Source organism: Thamnophis sirtalis, unplaced genomic scaffold, assembly GCF_051295495.1.
Source record: "Thamnophis sirtalis isolate CommonGarterSnake01/CBP01778 unplaced genomic scaffold, rThaSir2_p1.2 scaffold_5, whole genome shotgun sequence".
NCBI lineage: Eukaryota > Metazoa > Chordata > Lepidosauria > Squamata > Natricidae > Thamnophis > Thamnophis sirtalis.
The window spans coordinates 21444072-21469005 of record NW_028261385.1 but is presented as its reverse complement, the minus strand read 5'-3'; the positions used below and the strand labels follow the sequence as shown (position 1 = coordinate 21469005).

The following is a 24934-nucleotide window of genomic DNA, read 5'->3' as shown; positions in this document are numbered from 1 at the left end:
ACAATGGATGTGAAATTTCATGGGATGGAATTACTGTTTCCACATATCAGAATAGAAGAGAAAGATTCTCTCCTGTATCTCAAGAACTGGATGAAAATGTTGCCCCAATGCCACAAGAGGAGTTTGAGAAGGCAGTGAGATTTGTAGAAACAAGACAAAGCAAATGGTGAACCATGGCTACCAATACCACCATGGTGTGATGACATTATGGCAGGTTAATCTATTTTTATCTTTGTCAGGATTCTGATCAGCAGGAAACTGATGATGTTTAGACAAACATGTCTAAAACAGGGCCATTCCAAGAAAAAATGGATTACCAAGAGTCTAGAGATCTCCTTAACCGCCTATTGCAAAATATTACACATTACTTGTCTCAATTTGTAAACAGGTTAACCACATGGCATCTGATAATGGTCATCATCAATATAGCTTTCATTTGTAAGTCACTATTCTAGTAAAGCTGTAATTCTTGATGAACATGTTCTTGTTTTCAAGCATATGAATTGCCAAGATGAAGATGGCATGTCAGATACATCAATGCTGTAAGATGCAAAAAGTGGGGCAGGCTTTGTGTCATCTTGTACATATTTACCAAGGAACTGTCTAACATGGAAAGCTGACCATAGGGACAAACCTTAAAAAGCTGCCAATGTAATGTAAACTACAAGGAGCTCAAGCTCACTGAAGTGTTGCAATGCTTTATGCCTTGATCAAGCACCTCAGATGCAGGCTGTTCAGAGGTGAGCATCTCACCTGGACATGGATGTATCAGTGGTGAGAACAAGCAGAGAGAACATTTCCAGAGAGATTTTCTGAAATCAGCCACTAGTAGAATTCTTTGACTCAAGGCTGAACTGAGAGGAGTAGATGTGTTATGTCCATACCTGGAAAAGTGAAATAGAGGTACTAATCCTATAGAAGATACATCCAAAAACGGACAGAATAAGTGAAGTTGTAGCCTTTAAATAGCAGTTGGAAAACCACACAGGTTGATTCTTATTAGGGAAGAAATTGAAAATGCCTCAAGCATATGGAATCACATAAGCAATAGAGCTTAAACTCCTCTGTATGTATCGACTGTCCTTACGAATCAGAAAATCTGAAAAGGAATAAAGGAATATTTCTTGTAATAGATCTAGAAGCTAAGGTGCTCTATGGACTGAATAGAACAGCTTGAGCTTTGTGATGAGATACCATGAGATTATACAACTAGAAGTCAGTTATTTAAAAGGCAAATTGTACCTTATTGGTGGAGGAACACTATATACACTATTCATATAGAAAAAAATAAGGCAAAGTATCAAAATCCTCAAATTTAGCATCAAGTGAAAATGAAAATTAGATGTCAAATAGACCAAAAAGGCTTTAGAAACAAAATAATTAGGTTCAGAACACAAGCTCCAGGTCCTAGAGTTTAGAAGCAAAGGCAAAAATCTTTGTAATCTTCAAGTCATAAAAAAAACCAAATGAAAAATGATGAAGATGTTCACAACTCATATGTGAACATCTTCAAGGAGACAAAAAATCTTGGATGTGAGAGTATTTCAAAAAGCTGTATGTCATGCAATCAGGCCAAAGCATATTTAATGAATGAAATTCCCGATTACGGAAAAGGTCAATGTGTGTAATGATTGCTTGAGTCGTTCTAGACAGTAGAGCTGCATGGACTAAGTTTATGAAAGGTGGAACATCAAGCAGATCAATGATCCATCCTCGAAAATCACATGGGACCTATTGGGAGACAGTAAGGATCAAGTCACAGGTTCATTTTTGAACATGGAAGGTCATTGGTTGATTTTGGGCCATTCACATTCTCTCAGGCCAGCCTACTTCACTGGATTGTTGTTGTTGGGAAAATATACAGCAAATGAATTAAAGAATGTAATCAGCTCCACTCTTGGTGATCTTGAGATGGACAAAGGGGAAAGTCTTAGTTTTCATTACTCCTATGGTAAAGAGGGCAATTCAGATGAATAGATCTTAAAGCATGTCCTGAATTTCCCCTCCAAGATTCAATATCCATGGGTGAAGAGGAGCTGTTGTGAACTAAATAATAGGAGGTTGAAACTGACATTAAATTAAAATAGTAGTAACAACTCTTTACTAAATCGCTATACTGGCAAAAAGAAAAGATCCTAAGTTCCAAAATCCATTCAATAAAATTAGTTCACAACAATCAATAAAACCAATGTTTAAAACTAAAATAAACAAAAGAACATAATATTCTATTGCAAAGTGTGCATATATCTATGATAAGATAAAATATTGCCCAAACTACCAATCATAATGAGAGTAGGCTAATATAACAAGGTCCTACTTTCAATCTTATTGTCCAGTTCCCAATTTTCCCATGGTTCAATCTAAACAAGGCTGAGATGCTTTGGGTGTTTGGACCTTCTGGTGCCAGGGATCTTACTCAGTGTATGTGACACCACAGATTTGTGAGTTGCACAGGTTATTGGTTTGCTTCCAGCAGGGGTGGTACTTACTTATCTTCCCTACCGGTTCGCAAATGTGAGTGCATGCGCCACCTCCGTGCATGCACTAAGCCTTCCATGCATGAGCTTTTGGTGAAAAAGGGGCCTAAATGGGATACCATAGAACTGGGGCGAGTGGGCGGGGGCAAATGTGATTTCCACTACCGGTTCAGGCGAACTGGTCCGAATCGGTAGAATACCATCTCTGGCTTCTCTTATCTATTTCAAGGTGATGTTTTTCACATTTACAGCCCTTCGTGAGTTGGGACTGAATTATTTAATGGATAACCTTTCCCCAGTTGTTTCTACCTATCCTACCCAGTCTGGCAAGATAAGCATGCTCCAGGTCTCATTCAGCTAAGAAATGTTAAATAGATGGGCCTTTTCTATCATAGTACTTGTCTTCTGGAAAGTTCCTTCCTTCAGAAGAGCTAGGTCCTAATTTTGTAACAAAAGTTTTGTAACAAAAGTTGCAAATGGTGATCACATGAACCCAGGTCAGTGCAACGGTCATAAATACATGCCAGTTGCTAAGTGCCACGATTCTGATCATGTGAGCACAGTGTGAAAACAGTTATAAGTCATTTTTTTCAGTGCTGTTGTAACTTCAAACAATCACTAAACAAATGATTGTAAGTCCGTGCTACCTGTAATAAATAAGCAGAATTGTAGGGATAAATAAAGGACAGATACAAGGGAAATGTGGAGAGGCCTAAACATAGACATCAGTATATGAACTGGCAGCCAGTGAAGAGTCCCATGGGGATAGAACAGAAGGTCCAGAACAATTGAATGGTAGTAGAATCAAGGAATATAGAGAATTGCCATTTATGGCAATTAGTCATTTATGAAAATGTTGAGGAATATTGGGCCTAAGACAGTATCCCACTGAGTGCTTCCTTCCATGTAGATATAATTCAATTTATGACTACACCTTAAGTGTGGTTGGCCAGCCTGTTAAGAATCCATCTTGTGTTGATGCTGTCTATCCTATATTTTTCTATCTTGCCAACAAGTAGTAAAAAATGAAGAATTTCAATTAAAAAAAGAAATTTTATTCATCAAGAATATGTTAATACTATGGCACTTTAAAAAAATCTGATCAGTAGAACCCAAAATCTAGTCATATGGTACAACTGTAGGCATGGTAAGAACATTAGGTGAGAAAGTTCCAAATGGTCCTGAAGTGACGTATAACAAATATATGGTGCATATGTAGAAAAAACAACAGTTTCATTATTCACACTGCCAAAGGAACTTTTCTGGATATACTCAATCTGTTGCAGAAAGACTCTTATACCAAAAATGAGAAAAGAAAAAACTCAGTGGTGTCCATTTCATTTCATTAATTTATTGAATCATACTTACTTATAAGTGACCCTTATCTCTCAATGAATACTATACAAGTAGACCTCAACGTACAACTACAATTGAGTTCAACTGCTGAGGGCAGTTGTTAAATGAGTTTCACCTCATTTTATCACCTTTTTGCCATAGTTGTTAAGCAAATCACTGCAGTTGTTAAATGAATCTTAGAGTTGTTAAATGAACCTGGCTTTCCCCACTGGCTTTGCTTTATTCAAAGCCGGATGGGAAGGTTGCAAAAGATGATCACATGACCCCAGAAAATGCAATTGTCATAAATACATGTCAGCTGCCAAGCGCCAGAATTTTGATCCCATCACTATGGGATCAAACTTTGAATTGTCACTAAACAAATGGTTGTAAGTTGAGGACTACCTGTATGCATGTTTTATAACTTAGAATTTTAATAGTGGGAAAATACAGGAATAATATTTAGGCTACAGAATCATACAGCCAATCAATTTCTGAATATTTTTACATGCTAACAGTGATCACTGTTTAAATAGTGTTGAAAAAGTATTCTGATAAATGATCAAAACCTACAACAATATTTCCAATTTTAGAGTAAGAAGAAAAATAATTACAAGTTAGAATGTTATTTCTAAGTATTTAATTTAAATGCTCTCCAGCTTTAATATTTTCTCTGAAGATATCATCTTAATTTTCTACACTACTTTTAGCAACATATGCAATGAGCCTTGCAATTAGAATTAAGATCTATCTCTATTTTGTTTCTCATTTCCACATAGTCTTAAAGAATATAAAAAAACTCCATGGGGATAAATTAAAATTATTCAATAAAAATAAGTCCTACAATATACAATGTGAGATCTACTCACTTCTTGAGAAAAATAGAAAGGAAGTTTTGTGCTGTCCTCATAGCTGTTTCATATGAATTTGTAATGAGGACATCCTGATCAATCTAAAACAAAACAGAACAGAGTTACAAAACGTGTATTGAAATTTATGCAATAACAGATACAATATATATGGTTCTCACAATAGATGGCGAGGAGCAAAATGGCAATAATTCAATTTGCTAGCTCTAGGCTTTACCTATAAAGCCCTTTTAGGCAAAATACATCAGAACTAAATTTGCCAGGTCATGGGGAAGAGGATCTGATTGTAATCCCACCCACCCACTCTGTGAACAGCAAATAGGACTAGACCAGATGACAGCCATTCCTCAAAATAGCCTCCAATCTTTAGAGCAATTTATTCCAGAGGTATAGGCAAGTGTATCCTGCTAGCATTTCATAAACAAAATCTGTAATTTACATTGTCTGGGAATCTTCAGCCCTTTTAAATTTGATTGAGAGGCTCTGTCAAGGATTTGTTTGTATATAATTGTTTATATTGTTGTTATATAGTGTTATAATTTTGTTCTTTGTTATTATTCATGTCCCAGAATTCTACAGAACTTGGGCAAGTTATAAATATGAAGAAAGAAAGGACAGACATACATAATTTCTAGAGGACATATGGCCTAGTGTCAGTTAACAATAGATAGCTAAACTGAGATAACTGAGTTGAAGCTTGGAAAAGATAAGTTTCACTTCACTACAGTTATATTTCTTTTAATCAATCAGTTCTGTTTCCCATATCCTTCTTTCTCTACTTTCTCTAATTTGTTTCCTTCTGTTGAAAGTGTCTTCACTGTCTTCTTTCTCAACTTTCTTCTTTGTTATGTGTTCCTATGGTTATCATATTTTTATTATGCACATCAGTAGCTAATGTAATCATAGGAAAGTTACATGTTTCCAAAACTGACTCACCTTTTTATTTGATTCCTCTTCAGAATTAGAATCTTTTTCACCTGATGGTAGATGCACAACACACTGAATTAATTGTAGGACTAATGCAGTCACCATCTGAATATACATAGGTTCCCCATCTGTATCACTGCTGTTCAATCTGTGGAACAAATATAAAACTCTTTATTGTTTATCAAAAGTAAAATCAACAACAAACATTTGAATCCATGACAAATTTTCAGATAGTGACTGCGTTCAGACAGAATCAACCCTGGGGAAAAGATTGCATCCCATTACTACGAGTAAACTTCAGATCTGATTTGTAAATAGAAAGCTAATGTATCCAACAATCCCAGAAGAGTAAAATATTCACAAACTAGAATATGACTGGAACAAATATTAATTTATGAAAAATTAATGTTTTCATTCACAATGAAATTCAAGCATTCTTCACATTAAAAATATTTTCCTCAACTCTTTCTTATATTTCTGAAAAATACCATATTTTTGGAGTATGACGCACCTCCCCCCCCAAAAAAAGAGGGTGAAAATCTAGGTGCATCTAATACACTGAATACAGCAATTTTGGAAACCCCGCCCCACGCATCCCGTTTTTCGCAAAAATGGATGTACAGAGGGTTTGGGAGGCCTGCAAAGTGCTCATTTTTTTGCAAAAATTAGCCTGGTTTTTTGCAAAAAAACGAGGTGTGCAGGGGGTTTGGAAGGCCAGTAGAGTGCTCCTGGGGGCTGGGGAGGGCAAAAATGAGTGAAAACAGGCCCATTTTTTACAAAAATGGGGGTGTTTTTGCCCTCCCATGCCCCCAGGAGCAGTCTGCAGGCCTTCCAAACTCTCTGTAAGCCCCATTTTTTGCTTGTTTTTGCCCTCCCCAGCCCCCATGAGCTCTCTAGAGGCCTCCCAAACCCTCCGTTTTCACAAAAAAATGGCCCATTTTTCACCTCCCAAACCCCCCACGCATTGCGTTTTTGCCCTCCCCGGCCCCCAGGAGTACTTTGCAGACCTTCCAAACTCTCTGCATGCCCCGTTTTTCACAAAAAAACAGGGCATGTAGAGGGTTTGGGAGGCCTGCAAGGTCCTCTTGGGGGCCGGGGAAGGCAAAAAATTTTTTTTACAATTTACCTCTTCAAAATCTTGGTGCGTCTTATTATTTATTATTATTTGATTTTATTTGTAGGCCGCCCTTTTCCCTGAGGGGACTCAGGGCGGCTCACAGAAAACCAGGGAGGGGGGAATACAACACTAAGACGACAACACATAATAAAATAATAAGCAACATGCATACAACATTCGGGCGGGGTAATGGTCCTTATCCCCAGGCCTGACGGGCGAGCCAGTTCTTCAAGGCTGTGCGGAAGGCCTGGACGGTGGAGAGGGTACGAATCTCTACGGGGAGCTCGTTCCAAAGGGTCGGGGCCGCTGCTGAGAAGGCCCTCCTCCTTGTGGTTGCCAGCCGACACTGGCTGGCCGATGGAATGCGGAGGAGGCCTAACCTATGGGATCTTATAGGTCGTAGGGAGGTAATTGGCAGAAGGCGGTCTCTCAAGTATCCAGATCCACTGCCATGTAGGGCTTTATGGGTGATCAGTAGCACCTTGAAGCGCATCCGGAGATCGACAGGTAGCCAGCGCAGCTCGCGGAGGATAGGTGTAATGCGGGTGAATCGGGGTGCACCCGCGATCACTCGCGCGGCTGCGTTCTGCACTAGCTGAAGTCGCCGGATGCTCCTCAAGGGCAGCCCCATGTAGAGCACGTTGCAGTATTCCAGCCTAGAAATCACGAGGGCCCGAGTGACTGTTGTGAGGGCCTCCCGGTTCAGGTAGGGTCGCAACTGGCGCACCAGGCGTACCTGGGCGAATGCCCCCCTGGTCACAGCCGCTATATGATGGTCGAATGACAGCTGTGGATCCAGGAGGACTCCCAAGTTGCGAACCCTCTCTGAGGGGTGTAAAATTTGACCCCCCAGCCTGAGTGTTGGATTAGTGGCCAAATTTTTGGGAGGAAAACACAACAGCCACTCGGTCTTTTCTGGGTTGAGCACAAGCTTGTTAATCCTCATCCAGTCCATGACGGCTTCAAGCCCCCGGTCCATTACGTCAACCGCTTCATTGATTTGGCACGGGGCGGACAGATACAATTGAGTATCGTCCGCGTATTGATGGTATCTAATCCCGTGCCTACGGATGATCTCTCCCAGCGGTTTCATGTAAATGTTAAATAGTAGGGGGGATAAGACCGAACCCTGCGGCACCCCATATTTCAGGGGCCTTGGGGACGATCTCTGCCCTCCCACTAACACCGACTGCGACCTGTCCGAGAGGTAGGAGGAGAACCACCGTAACACGGTGCCTCCCACTCCCACCTCCCGCAGTCTTCGCAGAAGGATACCATGGTCGATGGTATCGAAAGCCGCTGAGAGGTCAAGGAGGACCAGGATGGAGGGATGTCCTTCATCTCTGGCTCTCCAAAGATCATCCATCAATGCGACCAAGGCGGTTTCAGTGCTGTAACCGGGTCTGAAGCCTGACTGGAAGGGGTCTAGGTAGTCTGCTTCCTCCAAGGACCGTTGGAGCTGGAAGGCCACCACCTTCTCAACAACCTTCCCCAAAAAGGGGAGGTTGGAGACCGGGCGATAGTTGTTAAGGACAGCTGGATCTAGGGATGGCTTCTTCAGGAGGGGTCTCACCACCGCCGCTTTCAGTGCGGCGGGGAAGTTCCCCTCCCGAAGAGAGGCGGTTACAACCGCCTGGATCCAGCCTCGTGTCACCTCACTGCAGTTAGAAACCAGCCATGAGGGACACGGATCCAGAGCACAGGTGGAGGAACTCACAGCTCTCATGGCCTTGTCCACATCCCCGGGGCCAACCTCCTGAAACTCAACCCAGAGCTGTTGTACTTGGTCCCCCTGAGTCTCGGCTGGAACTGCGGGTGTGGAGTCCAAGTCCGTCCGAAACCGAGCAATTTTGTCCGCTAAGAATTGGGCATATTCTTCAGCTCTGCCCTGCAAGGGTTCCCCCGCCTCCCTTTTGTTCAATAGGGAGCGGGTTATCCTAAACAGGGCGGCTGGGCGGGACTCAGCGGATGCGACCAGGGAGGCTATGTGTGATCTTTTAGCTGCCCTAAGTGCCCTAGTATATTCCCTGGTGCAGGTGGTTACCATTGCTCGGCATTATACTCCAATGCATCTTATAGTCTGAAAAATATGGTACATTTGTAGAAAAGCTAGGTTTCATACATGGCTCTCCTCCTTTTCATTTTTTCAATGTACTTATGTAGTAGATTTAACTAAGACATAGACCTATTAACTAGCTAATAGGAAAAGTGGAACCGGTCTGGGCAGTTGTACGGTAACATTGTATTACTACATTCAGTGGTGGGTTCCTCCAGGTACAGTACGGTACAGCCGTACCGGTAGTAGCCGGGAGCAACTGAGAGCATACTGGTACTGTGGTTTGTTTGGTCCATCCTCCCACCCACGTTCTACCTGTTTTTAAAGCAACCAGCCAATTGTGCATGCGTGTACAACGCCTGAGCCAACAAGCAGCTGGGTGTTGCAGGGGTAGTGCACGCGCAGCACATATGCACGAACAGGATACACGGCCCCGTGAGCAGTGTACCGGTACCTATGGTAAGAGCAACCCACCACTGACTACATTGCACTAATAGAATCGGTCATTCTTAACTGAATTTCCATTTAGCTACCAAAGCAAATCACTTGGGATTTTATTGACTAATTCATGTAAAGTACAAGTAGAAGTTACTTTGTTTCTTTAAAAAAATCTCTTAATATGTCCCAATTCTGTGACAATCAAAGTATGGTTCTTTACCCCAACATATCTGATTTTTCTTCTATAACCACCATGCTCTGGTTATTGCACCACTATAATTCAATAATCCTTATGCTGTCCATTCATCAAAAATTAATACTGACCCAATGCAGTTAAACATATATTAATTTCCATATAGCAATAGCAATAGCAGTTAGACTTATATACCGCTTCATAGGGCTTTCAGTCCTCTCTAAGCGGTTTACAGAGTCAGCATATTGCCCCCAACAATCCGGGTCCTCATTTTACCCACCTCGGAAGGATGGACGGCTGAGTCAACCTTGAGCCGGTGAGATTTGAACAGCCAAACTGCAGAACTGCAGTCAGCTGAAGTAGCCTGCAGTGCTGCATTTAACCACTGCGCCACCTCGGTTCTTCCATATTCCAGTAAAAGAGGTAAGCACATTTTAAACCCTCAAAAATTCTAATATATATGTATATAAAAGATACATATTGCATCAAATAGGGGTTTTGTTGTTATATATTACCTGAAATTTCTCAAACTCCTTTTGCTGGTTGGTAACCTTGCAAGTGAAGTAAAAATTTCTTCTAATATTAATTGCCTATGTTTTTCGTATCTTGAGAAAACCTGTTTAAAATTAATGTTTTTTTAAAAAAATATTGTTCTTTATAAAGGAAAAGCATACAATGGAAAATGTCATTACAGTTTTTTTCTGTTTTTCGCCCAATAAACTACCAATCCTATTTTGCATGTTCTTAACTAGCTCCATCCCTGTAGAACTAACTTACTATTGCCAATTATCCTATAGATGATTTAGATATTGTATAATTAATTTTTAAAGTAATTCAGATGAATCTTGAAATCTACATTACATGCAGCAATGACTAGAATTCTTTGTTGAATGGAAAATATATGCGAATGACAGAGTACATTCTGGCACTTGCACTCTCCATTTTTAAAAATTACAATTGCTTTTAGGACCTACAGTTTAGGTTTTAAAATGGTAAAGCTTTGGTAAAGAAACGATTTAAGTAACTCATGAAATCCCTTATTGTTTTACATACATAAATACAGAAAATACAAAATCATTTTTAAAATGAAATACTGGTTTAAATAGTATGCTTACAGCAGTGACTAGTTTGATGGCACACAACTGAAGTTCACTGACATTTTCTACAAAGAAAGGTGTTATTCCCGTTGAAGAAATCTATAAAGAAAAAAGAAAAAATACATTCATCATGGCTGACGAACTGATAAAAACGTTTTAAGTTAAATACAATCATTGTTTATATTTTAAATTTGTATATTTTTAAATGAAGTAGTTTAAAGTTACAATTAAACAAACATAATGCTAAGTTTAAAGAAATGTTCAGTGTCAAATTGGAAGGGAAAAAACAAATTATATTTGTTTGTACAGTAGTTCTGTGCTTCCATATTAGCCCAGTGAAATACAATTACAAGGAACTATGTTCAAACCCTGTATAATCATTTTATAAGAGGAACATTTACAAAGTTAACAGGAGGCAACTGGAAATATCTAGAGAGTTGGCAATGGTTACAAAACCAAATATTTTACAAGATTGTTGACCAGATAGAAAGTCAGATAGAAGTTAAAGGTAAAGTAAAGGTTCCCCTCGCACATATGTGCTAGTCGTTCCCGACTTTAGGGGGTGGAGCTCATCTCGTTTCAAAACCAAAGAGCCAGTGCTGTCCAAAGACTTCTCCATGGTCATGTGGCCGATATGACTAAATGTTGAAGGCGCACAGAATGCTGTTATATATGTTAGATAGAATATATAGAAGTTACTAGAAGTTACTAATCTTCAAAATTATATTTGTCTATTCTTATTATATTCAGAACTGATTTTTCACACTACTATATTGAATTACTCTAGCAGACTAACAGTTTAAAGCTTTATTGTTAAGCAGTGAGGAACGATCTATTCTAATTATTAAAATACCTACTGAAGGGTAAAGTTGTAGGGAAAAGTGCGGCGGGGGGGAAATCAGAATGACATGAATCCAACTTACTTGAAGAATTGTAGTGTCAGTTAGAAGCTGTATCTCTAGTAATTCAGCCAAACTACTAACAATGTCACAAATTTTGTTATACAGCATCACTATTACCCTCTGTTTATGAGTGGAACACTTGGCACGCTTTGCTTTTGAGCTTAACACACCACCTAAAAAAAAAACAAATCAAATTGCATTTTAGAAATATTACAAATCAGAGAGACAAAATTTTTTATTAAGGTTTATATTTTTTCCTTTCACCAATCATAATTCATCACATATTTTTAGGAAAAGGAATCAAAAGTCTTCATGAAAAAAGAGAGAATGAAATAAAATTAACTAAAATAATGTCACTAAACTAATGATTTAAAAACGGAATGACTACTATTATAGATGACAGAAAGGCAATCTGTAAAACAGGCATGTATGAATTAAGAATTTGGTAACCTTAACTTTGCTAATAGTTTTTCACTGGTACAGAACAAGTGAAAGCTTAAATAAAGATAAAAAATTAAAGCTCTAAACTTGAGGAAACTAGTATATAAATTGGTTCAGCAACTCAAGAGGATAGGGATTTAGCTAAATTTTATTAAATTAAACATGATGCCGTATAGCAAAGAAGAAGCTATAGAACATTTGATGAATGGAAAAAGCTATAGCAAAATTCCCAGAAATTGGGCCTTTCAAAAATGAAAATAAAGATCAAGTTTGGCTCAAGGCAAATGTTGAAGTAGCCACTCTAATTCCATGCTTCTTTGTTAATATGGGCAGATAGTAACAACTCTACCTCCAATTTAAATGCCAATAGCTTTCAGGATAATCAATATATTTATTTATTCTTATACTAACCACCATGTGGATCCAATCGATAAACAGGATCATATTGAGGATAAATTGTGTTCTGCAAGTGAAACTTAGTGTACTGAATAACTCTTTCTATTACATCTTCAATATATACAGCTTTGGGCATGTGGGGTGATGTCATAATGTTGATAGCTGTAAGACAGGCATCGGCAGATTTTGTGACTCTCTCCATGATCAAGTCTCTCCATAATCTTTCTTCATCTTCAGTATCATTATTCTGTCAAAAATAAGATCATTAGCCTTAAATCTGTTTCAGCAATAATATGGAAAAATCTCAATAAAGTTTAAAAAATCACTTCATAAACTTTAATGAAATATTCATGTTTTTCAATTTAAAAAATCCTCAAATATATTTTCCAGCTTATTACTAGCTGTGCTGTCCCATTAATTATATCTAAAGTAACATTAGTATTGTCAGGCTCAAACATTAAATTGCAGTTCCTATACACAAGAATCTAGTCAACTAAAGTTCAACACTAAATTGGTGCCAGATAAGAGTCAAAAGAATTTCAAGAGAGGTTGGAATTAGACCATTTGTGGGAACGTTAAGTTCCTTAACATTCTGAGGGAATCCTCTTGGCTGATGATTCCCTCAGCTCTGTCTGCTCTTCTCCTACAATTTTTGATTTCTATATAATGGCTAAATTCATTTATTCCCAGGTGTCTAACTAGATAATCATTTAGCAACTGCCCCATTCAGTGACTTTATGCTGAACAACCAAGTTGTTGATCCCAATTACGATCACTAAATGAGGACAGCCTGTATGCTTCATTATCACATTGACAATTTAAAATTATTTTGGCTGTTGTTTCACATTCTAGTTCAAACCACAGTTGTAAAAATATGCACATCTTTCAATTGGACACCACTTGTGATGAAACCTCCTTGTAGTTTTAATCTGTGAATTTGGAAAAAGCTCTTCACCGGAAACTAGAAGAGGATTGTCCTGCAATCCGGGATCTCATTATCCACACCAAATATTTCAGTCACATCTGTATAATCTTCTGGATAACCACAGACGGAATTTGCTACTAAAGGTAGTCCTTGACTTACAACCCTTGTTAGCAATCATTCTAAGTTACAAGGTATTGAAAAAAAGTTACTTTTACACTTCAGTGTAAAAATCAGAGATCTTACACATATGGCCACACTCGCATGATCAAAATTTGGGCACTTGCAATGTATTTATGAGAATTGCAGCATCCCAAGAATACAGTAATTGCCAAATCCATGGAACTGGATTTGGAAAAAATATATAAAATATTTTATAATATAACAATGATCATAAATGATTTTATGACATATTATAAAACATTTATTATGGTCAACTCCTAATGATACACAGTTCAACAACAGTTAGTTTCAAAATAGATAGATCTTTGAATACCTCCCTGAATTTTTAAGGATTTTTTCAGTGAAAGCATTATATTAGAAACTTTGCTGTTGTTGAAGGCACTGACAGATCAGGTAAACTACATCCCAAGGAATCGTGGGTTGTCTTGTTTGCTGTTAAAAACTGAATTCTCAAGTACTTTTGGAAAGCATTTATTACTAAATGCTGAATTTAATACTTGATGGACTTAAAACCTATGTCAAAATAATTACACATTCCAAATAAAAGCACCTGTGATATTAATATGCTATCATCAACCTATTTAACAGCTTACATGATTAAGCAGAGTTGAAAGCTTTGCGCCGTCTTGAATATTTTTCTCTAAGATGTTCAGGACTTTCACTGTTTTTTCAGTTGAAAGCTAAAAAATCCAAAAATAATAAATAAATACATGAACAGAAATTAATACTTTTCTGTGTTTGACATTTAGATTCATTAGACAAACCAAGATTATGCATCATGCAACATTGAAAGCAAATAGCTTAAATTCAATTTTGCTCAGAATTAAACTTTTTAAAAACAGCTTGCCAAGGACCTCACAAGAGTTCACTCTGGATTCTTTGAGAAGCACAACATACACACACACACACACACACACACACACACACACATATTTGGTAATATAAGGATAAAAACAGATGTGTATTTCTCAGTCTCTCCCATGTGGCCTCAATATCAAAATGTATTTCAAACCAAAGATTTTTACAAGAGTCTCTTATAAACATCTGCTATGTCTTCATTTTTAAGGAAGCAGTAACTTACCTTATCCATAATGCCCATGGCCTTAATTTTAGCTGATTCACTGCCCAATTCACTTAGTTGATGCTTCCCCAGTAATAACTCCTGAGGCATTTCATCATCGTCACCTAAAAATAAAACAAAAGAATACACTCACTTTTCCTTTTGATGTACTTAAATAATGCATCATTACAAAAATATATAAATTAAATGTTAAATGATTTCTCTGGTCTTCTGTTTTTGCGTATAGAGCCACCAGAACCATGTAGCAGTGTCAAATGAGTGGAGAATGGCATCAGCAAAATATATTGGTAATGGCAGCATGAGATCTGTGAGAGCAGGTAAGTAATGAGGATGGTAGATAGTTCCCTGTCCATCCAATGCTAGGTTAAGTAGCTAAGCAGTGATAGGCTGAGGCTGAGGAAGGATTATGTCCAGACAAAGTATGGGAAAACATCTCTTCCCACTTCTCCCTACCAACCATTCACCAACCATTCACAATGGACAAGTCCAGAGGCTAAGCCAATATCAGGAAGACCAGCGTGTGACAGAAATCTTGACACAGAAGGTAACAATATTAATGGAAAATATAGCAATAAAGAATCCAAGGAAGAAATTCGTTTTAAATGGGATAGAGTTAAAACCAAAAAGAAAGATATAAAGCAACTTGAAAGTTATGAATATCAGAATAAGAACAAAAATAAAAACTAGAGTGTAATAGAATAAATATAAATTTATATATTTGTTTTCATATATATATGAGGGAACCTTTGCTCTCTAAGTTTGCTCCTTTTCTTGCAGATGTTTCATTATTACCCAAACTAGGTAACATCATCAGTTCTGTTTACTTAGTTTGAGTAATGAAACATCTGGAAGAAAACAACCAAGTTCAGAGAGCACCAAAGACCCTAATTTCAACCCTGACCTACAAATATTCTCCTTTATTGATATGTATATTAAAGTTTTAAAAGAGAAGAGTACAAATAGTCCCTGAGTAACGACAGTAGTGGAGCCTGCTCATTATGATCATAATTAGTGACAGTTATAAAACAGGTCAATGATATGACTGATCCAATTTTATGCCCCGTATTGTAGTGGTCATTGAGCTAATAACTGCAGTTATTGGGTGAATCTACAGTTGTTAAAAACATCCAGAAAAAAACATCTAGAAAAACATCTACTTCTGCTTCATTGACAATGCTAAAGCCTTTGATTGTGTGGATCACAACAAATTGTGGCAAGTTCTTAAAATGATGGGAGTACCAGACCATCTTATTTGTCTCTTGAGAAACCTATATGCGAGTCAAGAAGCAACAGTGAGAATTGGACCCGGAACCATTGATTGGTTCAAAATTGAGAAAGGAGTTCCGCAAGGCTGTATACTGTTGCCCTGCTTATTTAACTTATATGATTTAGATTTAGATTGCTTTTATTTATAGGCCGCCCTTTTCCCTGAGGGGACTCAGGGCGGCTTACAACCTATAGGGAGGGGATACACGTAATGACATATACAGACAATACACAATTAAAAATAGAAGCAACATTCATTCATCATTCGGGTGGGGACGGATCCCAATCTTTAACCCCAGGCCTGGCGGGATAGCCAGATCTTAAGGGCTGTGCGGAAGGTCTGGAGGGTGGTGAGGGTACGAATCTCCGCGGGGAGGTCGTTCCAAAGGGTCGGAGCTACTACTGAAAAGGCTCTCCTCCGCGTAGTTGCCAGTCGGCACTGGCTGGCAGATGGAACTCGGAGGAGGCCTAATCTGTGTGATCTAATCGGTCGCGAGGAGGTAATTGGCAGGAGGCGGTCTCTCAAGTACCCAGATCCACTACCATGAAGGGCTTTATGGGTGGTAAGTAGCACCTTGAAGCGCACCCGGAGATCAACAGGTAGCCAGCGCAGCTCGCGGAGGATAGGTGTTATGTGGGCGAACCGAGGAGCACCCACAATCACTCGCGCGGCCGCATTCTGGACTAGCTGAAGTCGCCGGATGCTCTTCAAGGGCAGAGCACATTATGAGAAAGGCGGGGCTAGATGAATCACAAATTGGAATTAAGATTACTGGAGAAATATCAACAATCTTAGATATGCAGATGATAGCACTCTAATGGCAGAAAGTGAAGAGAAACTAAAGAGCCTCTTGATGTGGGTGAAGGAGGAGAGTGCAAAAGTTGGCACGACATCTAGCCCTCTCAATGCCTGGCAAATAGATGGGGAAGAAATGGAGGGAGTGACAGATTTTATTTTCCTGGGCTCCAAGATAACCGCAGATGGGGACTACAGCCAAGAAATTAAAAGACGCTTGCTCCTGGGGAGGAAAGCTATGGCAAATCTAGACAGCATACTAAAAAATAGAGACATTACCCTGACAACAAAAGTACGTATAGACAAGGCTATGGTTTTCCCAGTTGCAACATATGGTTGTGAAAGTTGGACCATAAGGAAGGCAGAGCGCCAAAGAATTGAGGTCTTTGAACTATGGTGATGGAGAAAGACTCCTGCGAGTCCCTTGGACTGCAAGTCGATCAAACAGGTCAGTCCTAGAGGAAATCAACCCTGACTGCTCTTTAGAAGACCAAATGCTGAAGATGAAACTCAAATACTTTGGCCACCTAATGAGAAGGAAGGACTCACTAGAAAAGAGCCTAATGCTGGGAATGATAGAGGGCAAAAGAAGAAGGGGACAACAGAGAATGAGGTGGCTGGATGGAGTCACCGAAGCAGTAGGCATGCGCTTAAATGGACTCCAGGGGATGGTAGAGGACAGGAAGGCCTGGAGGAACATTGTCCATGGGGTTGCAATCTGTCAGACACGACTTCACGACTAACAATAACAACAACAGTTAAGTAAACCAATGGTTCTCTATGGGCATGATTTTGCCTAAAAGTGGAACTACTGTATTTTTCGGAGTATAAGACGCACCTTTTTCCCTCAAAAGAGTCTGAAAATCTGGGTGCATCTTATACTTCGAAAAATACAATATATGCCGGTTTTCAAGCAATTTGACCATAATTTGCACTCAGAAGATCGTAGGGCGCTGCAAATTATCATAAATAGACTGGTTGCTGGGTGCCAAAGTACAATCATGTGACCATGGAGTGTGATTATTGGAACTTCTACGTACTACTTGTCAAGGACTAGCTGTACTGCTTATTATAGAGAAATATTTATTTCTGATAAATTATTATTAATGCATCACTTCAAAAAGTTAAATTGACGTGTCAAGCAATATGTGAGTTCACACATCACATGAATTGCTAATTACAAAGGGATTATAATTTCCCACAACAACATTTAAGCAGCACTTAGATGTTGGGCAAGTGAAAAAATACTTTAGGAAATTTGCACTTTGTAACAAAATTCAATCATTCTAACATATCTTAAATAAGTGTCTGCGAGCCCTGAAACCATCTTTAGTGGATGTCTTCGGGGCTGTCACAGTGGTGGATGGACAAGTTGTGGAAACGGGGAAAACCAGGGGCTTTCACATTCGGGTTTCTCCAGATATGCCAATATGACATCTCTAATAAATGTATGCCTTGAGGAAGAACATATGTTTTAAAAAGTAAAAGTACATAGCTTAGTTTAAACCAGAAAATACCAATGTCATGGGAAGACATGTCAAGAGAACATTATGCTTTAAAAATATTTACCAAATGCAGTAAAATCCATGTCCTCCAAATTGTCCAAAATATTTTCAACTGAAGCACTGAATCTCTTGAATGTAGAAGAATCCATCATTTCTACAAAAACCAGGCAATATAATTTGAGTCATGAAGAACTAATTGCAATAATCAAAACGGAGACATGTCAAAAATATTAGAAAGGCAGAATACCTTCAGGAGTTAACTTTGGTTCATAAGCTTTCCTTTTCTTTTGCTTTTCTTTTTTCTTCATTTTTCTAGCCACTTTAAATTAAAAATATAAAGTTTATAAAATTAGATATTTAAAAGAAATGTTATTTTCTGTAGAGTATATTATAACTATACAAATGTTTTTTCAACAGTTGGTTTATAATATATCTAAAATAGTATAAAGTACATTAAATATGTATTTATTTATAGTTGAAGAACAAGTCACAGAATTTAAAAATACTGTACAGTACACCATTAATTCATGAATAATAGTACATACATATATTACAGGAAGAACCCCTTTAAGTTAACATTTCATTGAAAGCACCAAACAATTTCTATAAGGTAAGACTATAAATAAAAATGTTTTTACTGCCCTCAAAATACCTGGGTATTGATAACACTGGTCTATAAATTTGGGGAAATTATCAATTTCCAAGATAAAATGTGTTAATTCTTACATATTTTGATTAGATGAATTAGAATACAGGTGATAAAGGTGCTGGTTGGCTGAAGTTTTGAAAATAGTTCACAATAAAGATTTATACAAAGGTGAGTATATTTGCTTAAAAGGGAGGAAGGTGTCTAATGATGATGATGATGCCCCATAACTTCTCAACAAAGTATGGCAGAATAATGAAAATGGTACCACACGGAAGAGTACAAAGCCTTCAAGTGAATGGCAACTGAGCTTCTTGAAAATAGCAAAGCAGATGATTATGAAAAACATGTGGAAAATTTGCTTAGGTCCTATAAAACATTTGATGCAAACATGTTACTGAAAATTCCCTTCTTATGCTCGCATTTAGACTATTTCCCTTAGAACAGAGTGATGAGAATGGGAAGAGAATCCTCCAGGACAGCACAGATCTGGAGAAAAGATACCAAGGGAAATGGAGTTGGTCCACACTTGTTGATTACTGTTGGAATCATCCCAGAGATGATCCTACTGCAATTCACAAGAGAAAAGCACAGTTTAGATACTGAATAAAGATGGAACCTCGTCGTTTAATCTGATGTTAGATCTGGTCAATTTTTCATGCAAAAAGCATGAAAATGTTACATGAAAAACCAGTAAATGAATGGAAAGCTATGTTATTGATATCAAGAAAAATATAAATTTATAATGATTGGTGTGGCACCATTCTCATTGCTTTATCACATTTTGCAGAAAGGTTATGGAGCATAATCGCACATCCCCCTAATAATTTTGAATTATTTTGATGCAATTTTGACCTGAAGCTGTATCTTGAAAACAAGCCAATTAATAGTAAGGAGTTAATTTTCCTTTATTAGTGACCCAATTCTGGTAAAATTTAGCTACTTTCGTATCTGAGGCTTTCTCCTTGTAATTTAATGTGTCTGAATCTCCTCATTACAGGTAAAATTTATCAGACTCAAGTTTGGTGATATTAGCTCTAATTACAGACTCAACCTCTTTGTTCAAGTAAATACATCCTAGATCTTCATGTGGAAGATTTAATTTTACTCATTTAATTTAATAAAAGGACGTTTATGTTTTATGATTACGTAATATGCCCAGGCTTACGTAATCATAAAACAGTAAAAAACATATGCCATAGACAGTCTGGGCTAAAAGAACTGTAACAATAACACACACACACACACACACACACACACACACACACACACCACCACCACCACCACCACGCAATAAGGACCTAAAGCCAGAACCTAAAGACTTTTTGGAATCCCAGGAGAGATGGCACTAACTGCATATCTGGGTGGATGCTGTTTCAGAGTGTGAAAGTCACAACAGAGAAGACATACTTCCTTGGTCCCCAAAAACGGGAATGCTTGAGAGGAAACCTGACGTGCACCCAATAGCAGATAAAAACAATTGGCAATCCTACTACCTTCACTAAGACTAGGAGGAGGAGAATAATCATCCACGTCTGAATCTTCTGGACTTCGACCGCGGTATCGGCTGCTACCAGAACTCCTCCTTCCTTCATGATAATGGGCACTCCTTTTATGATCTCCGGAACGTCTGTCATGTTCTACATATTCCCAGGCTTTGTCATCATTTCGGTCTTTTCTATGTCTTTTCCGAGAAGCTAGAAATAACCACTGTTATCAGTGCAAAGCAGATCTACAAGGCTTCAGTTATGAGAAATTAAACATGCAAAGTTCTTTCTTGGCACAGCAGCACTTTTTGAGGAAAAAATTCAGAAATACCCATTTGTAAATCTTAAATGAAAAATTTAAAAACAGCTTCAATATTCAATATTTTAAAATTATCATTTCAGAGTTTATTACAAAATGCCTGTTCATTTTTTATGGTTTGTTTAGTTGTTAAAATGTTTTCTTCCCAGTTCTAATTTCAGTTACTTAAACCTTTGCAATAAATCTCACAGGAAATTATTTTCCATAAAGGAAACCCTATAACTTCATTTTAATAATTTTGCTGCTAGAACCAGTTCCATAGCTTAGTTTTAAATAAATAATATAAGCAATATGCCATTGCATTTACAGATCACATATTCATTTATTTTGTTAATTTGAAACCTTGTACCAATATCTATACAAAATTATTCATTAGCATTTGCAGCCCTAGCTCAAATACTTTATATTCAATTTTGATTCTACATTTTCAAGTTCTCAGTAAGGAGCCCTAGTGTTTTTCTTTTTGATGTATTCCAGTCACAGCACATAAACTTGACTCTAAAGCCTCCTGTCCCATTACACCTCTGTAGCCTCTTTCATTTGCCTTTAAAAAAAGTGAGATTATTGACTATTACTTAACTAAATTACATATGCTTTTACACAGTGTAGAAAACTATTTATCAGATTACTTAATAAACATTATAGCTTGCTGGGTTTAATATTCCCATTAACATAAAGTGTCTGTGAGTGAGTGAGTGAGTGAGTGAGTGGTTGTGGTTGTGGTTGTGGATGTGTGTGCATGTATTGCAGCAGTCTATCCTGGTCTCATCCGTGTAAACTGCTTTAATCAAATTAGCAATATTGACTTTCAAATTGCTAGAAAACATATTACTAAATACATGTATTACCATTATCAAAAGAAATCACCATTCTACTTACTTTCAAAGGCCTCTTCACTTTCATTGTCTTCATCAGAACTAATTTCAGCATATTTTGGTTTTTCATTTACTGTGCTACGCTTACGTTTATTCATTTTCACTCGTTCACAAAGTGGCATGGTGGATTCAATTTCTGCTAGTAGTTCTGGAGGTAATTCCTTTAACACTGACTGATCTATGCTACCTATTAATCAAGAGTATGTAAGTGAATATAAATTCAAATATTGTTAAAACCTACAAGACAAATTAACATTTTATACTGCTTTTCACATCAAACCCCCAAGCCAATTTATAAATTATTAATAATGGTATAGTAACTTAAAAACACACAGTATTATCTGTTTCTATTTATTAAAAATGGAAAGTAAATGTAAACATGACAAGAACTCTGTTGTAAAAAGAGTCTAAAATGTTTCTATCTCTCTCAGAACGTATCTAGTTTACATTTATTTTAAGAATTATATGAAAATAGAAGATAAAATGCCATCTAAAATAAATCTGAAAAATTCAATTGTGGAATATAATGGCTGAATGTTAGAAATGAGATATTTAATTCTAGTGGTCATGAGAAATAAAAGTGGTAATATTAGCAGACTACCTTTTCTTCATTTATCTAATTTTATATTTATTTCTGTTTTTTTTTTTTAAATTCACATCTTTAGATAGAACAGCTATTATGAAAGTCATGGTAAGCATTTATAAAAAATTAAATTAAAGAAGATACAAAGCCAATAAAAAGAAAAAAATGATTACACCATAGTTTCAAAGGTAAGACAAAATGTAAATTGTTCACCTGAGACCCTTCTGACTGATGTTTTAAGGAGTAGTGGATATTTTTGAGTGCAACTACCTTGTCAACATTATAACTTTGTTATCTACATAGGGTCTTTATGCCTAATTCACTCTGGTAAACACAAAGACATTTTGTATATGTATGTTTTGCTGTGGCACATTACATTGTTTTGCTTCCTATAGAAAGCTTAGACATGACAATGATTCAGGATCTCATTTTAAATTCTAATTTGTTCTAAGAGAAAATATGCAGCTGAATTGTTTCCTCCCAGGAGTGGTTTGCAAGGTTCTGGCATTTGTTGTTCAGGAACAATAAACTGGAACTGAACTTCTCCAAAAATTTGTGTTGAAGCAATGTAGAGCTATCTCTTCCACTTTATATACAAAATAAGCTGCTCACATTATCTAATATGCCTTTCATTCAAACTTTGGCATAGTTTGAGTGCCTGAATTTCTGCTGGTTGAACAAAACAAAGCAGGAACAATCCAGTAGCATGAACCAAATGCTTTCTCATTGACAATAAACAGCAATTTCCACAACACTGTCTTTTTGTATGAATGTAGCAACTTTTAATATTTTAACCATTATGAAAATGGAGTGGGCCAAATGCAAGCTGGAAATCTTGATTATTAAGAGATCAAATTATTCCACCAAAAACTAGTCATTGAATTAAAATAAACCATTTGGACCACTGAATTCAACTCTCAGTTCAGTATAGGAATCCAAATGAAAGAGCTTCAATGAGCAGCTATCTAGATACTACTTCAGTAGATTCACAGAACTAGATTTCATAACTAACAACAATAATCATCATTTTTTCATGGAAATATGAATTAAAAATCAAAATAAGTTGAATCAACTAATATTTTTACAATTTATTTTCAAGTAATTAATAACTTAATTGTCAAGGATGGAACTTTTTACAGTCAAACTCATCAAGACATTAAGCGTAGGATAAAATGTTGCACTCTTACCTTTACTTGATTTGGATGACTTGTTTTTATTAGATCTGAAACAAGAGCTTCTTGATTTGTCTTCTCTATCCTTAATAAATTTTTGTACATCATCCAAAGAAAGCTTTTGCAGGACAACTACTGGTTTAGCTCCTTTATTTAGATCTTCTACTAGTCCAATCTTCTCAACCTTATTCTTCGGTTCACCTTTAAATTCTGATTTCCTTACTTCGTGCATGACATTGCCATCCTTATCACGTTTTATTTTTGGAATGATAAAATGTTTTAAAGCCCCAGATCTTCCCCCCAACAAATAACTGGGAAACTCAGTTTTACTATCTCCATGTGCTTTACTACTATCCATTTTGCTTTTATTACCATCTGTCCTCCGATCATCCTTACTGTTCTGTGATTTAAAACTTGGTCTATCAGTTCTTAATTTACTTTCCTGTTTAATACGAGGACTGTCCGGTCTTGATCTCTGATCTCCAGATGACAGCTTATCCCGGGACTCACCAGACTCATGTCTGTGTTTCCTGTCTAGTCTCTCTGCTTTTGTGTTATCAGTTCTAATGATATGTTTAGAATCATGTTCGCTTTTACTTGAAGATCGCAAATATTCTGGTCTTCGTAACTTTGATGGATCTCCTCTATATCGTTCTGATTCACCTCTATCCTCAGTTTTTTGTTTAAGGCCATCATGATCCCGTCTTACAGAATCAGAAATTGAACGCCCATCAGTCCTCTGTTTTAATGAGTCAGACTTTTCAGATTTCACCCTGGATGGATCAGATTTAATGTCCATTTTATGTTTAGATACATCGAGCTTCTTTTCCAATGAAGATTTATTAGAATCACGCCTGTTTTCATGTCTGTGTTTAGGGGTTTCTGGCCTGCCTTCATTCTTCTGCTTTGGGGTTTCTGGTCTGCCTTCATTTTTCTGTTTTGGAGTATCTGGCCTCACTTCATTTTTTTGTTTTGGAGTCTCAGGTCTTTGTCTTGCTTCCTGCTTGCCATTATTTTGCTTGCCCTCATTTTGTTTCACATCCACCTGTCTGTTTTCATGTTTGCTTTCATGTTTGACTTCTGCTTGCTTGCTTTCACAGTGTTTAATTTCTATCCGTTTACCCTCATTTTGTTGTATTCCTGTTTGTTTGTTCTCATTATGTTGTACTTCCATTTTTATACCTTCAGAATCTGACTTTTTCCTTAGAGTTTCAGGGAAGTTTTCAGTTTTTAGTTTTAGTACTCCAATTACATCATCTTGGGCAATGAATAGAGAACCATCATTACACTGTTTTATCTCTTCAGGCTTTTTGATAATGTCCAAGTCCTGAGTAAGAACTGCCTGAGAGTCCGCCCTTCCGGCTTGCTGTAGATCGATACTAACCATCAAGGCTGGTCGTGACCCATTTCCTGCAGAATTTGTGTCCTGAGAAGCTGGTTTATTTCCTCCTGTAGCACCTCCAGCCTCCTGTGGAAAGGAATCTTGTTTTCGTTTCTTTAAAGGCTTATCTGCAGATCAAAGAAAAAAATGTTAAAAGGTGCTTATCATTTTATGATAAGAACACTTTATGTAGACATGTGAAAACATATGTATTTTAATATGTTCATACACAATTATATACTTTGATTGCTCTGGAACATTATTTGTTAACTATTTGCTAATTTCTTTGTAAACAATTTATACAACATGGATAATTGTGGAAGAAACTGTAAAAGATACTTCAGTTATCATACTTCCTCAATTCTGAGTTTTCACAAATCTATTCGAATGTATCAAGGAAACCAAAGAAGCAAGTTGCTTACATGTATCTTCAATAGTTTGAGTGATCCCCTGAATATTCATTTATGAGT

At 37.3% G+C, this 24934-nt stretch overlaps 1 protein-coding gene across 3 annotated transcripts in view; it reads right to left on the bottom strand.

The window, feature by feature from the left end:
- The window catches only part of NIPBL (NIPBL cohesin loading factor), a 155736-nt gene that overhangs the window by 39318 nt on the left and 91484 nt on the right, over window positions 1-24934 (bottom strand). For all 3 annotated transcript variants that reach the window (XM_087715423.1, XM_087715425.1, XM_087715424.1), the window contains 13 exons: window positions 23099-24592; window positions 21333-21515; window positions 20144-20344; window positions 18249-18320; window positions 18066-18155; window positions 14435-14538; window positions 13947-14033; window positions 12264-12495; window positions 11433-11584; window positions 10528-10608; window positions 9928-10028; window positions 5618-5756; window positions 4682-4764 (listed from right to left, as the gene is read on the bottom strand). In XM_087715423.1, the coding sequence (XP_087571549.1) occupies window positions 4682-4764; window positions 5618-5756; window positions 9928-10028; window positions 10528-10608; window positions 11433-11584; window positions 12264-12495; window positions 13947-14033; window positions 14435-14538; window positions 18066-18155; window positions 18249-18320; window positions 20144-20344; window positions 21333-21515; window positions 23099-24592 (3019 nt within the window). The remainder of the gene's footprint in view (window positions 1-4681; window positions 4765-5617; window positions 5757-9927; window positions 10029-10527; window positions 10609-11432; window positions 11585-12263; window positions 12496-13946; window positions 14034-14434; window positions 14539-18065; window positions 18156-18248; window positions 18321-20143; window positions 20345-21332; window positions 21516-23098; window positions 24593-24934) is intronic.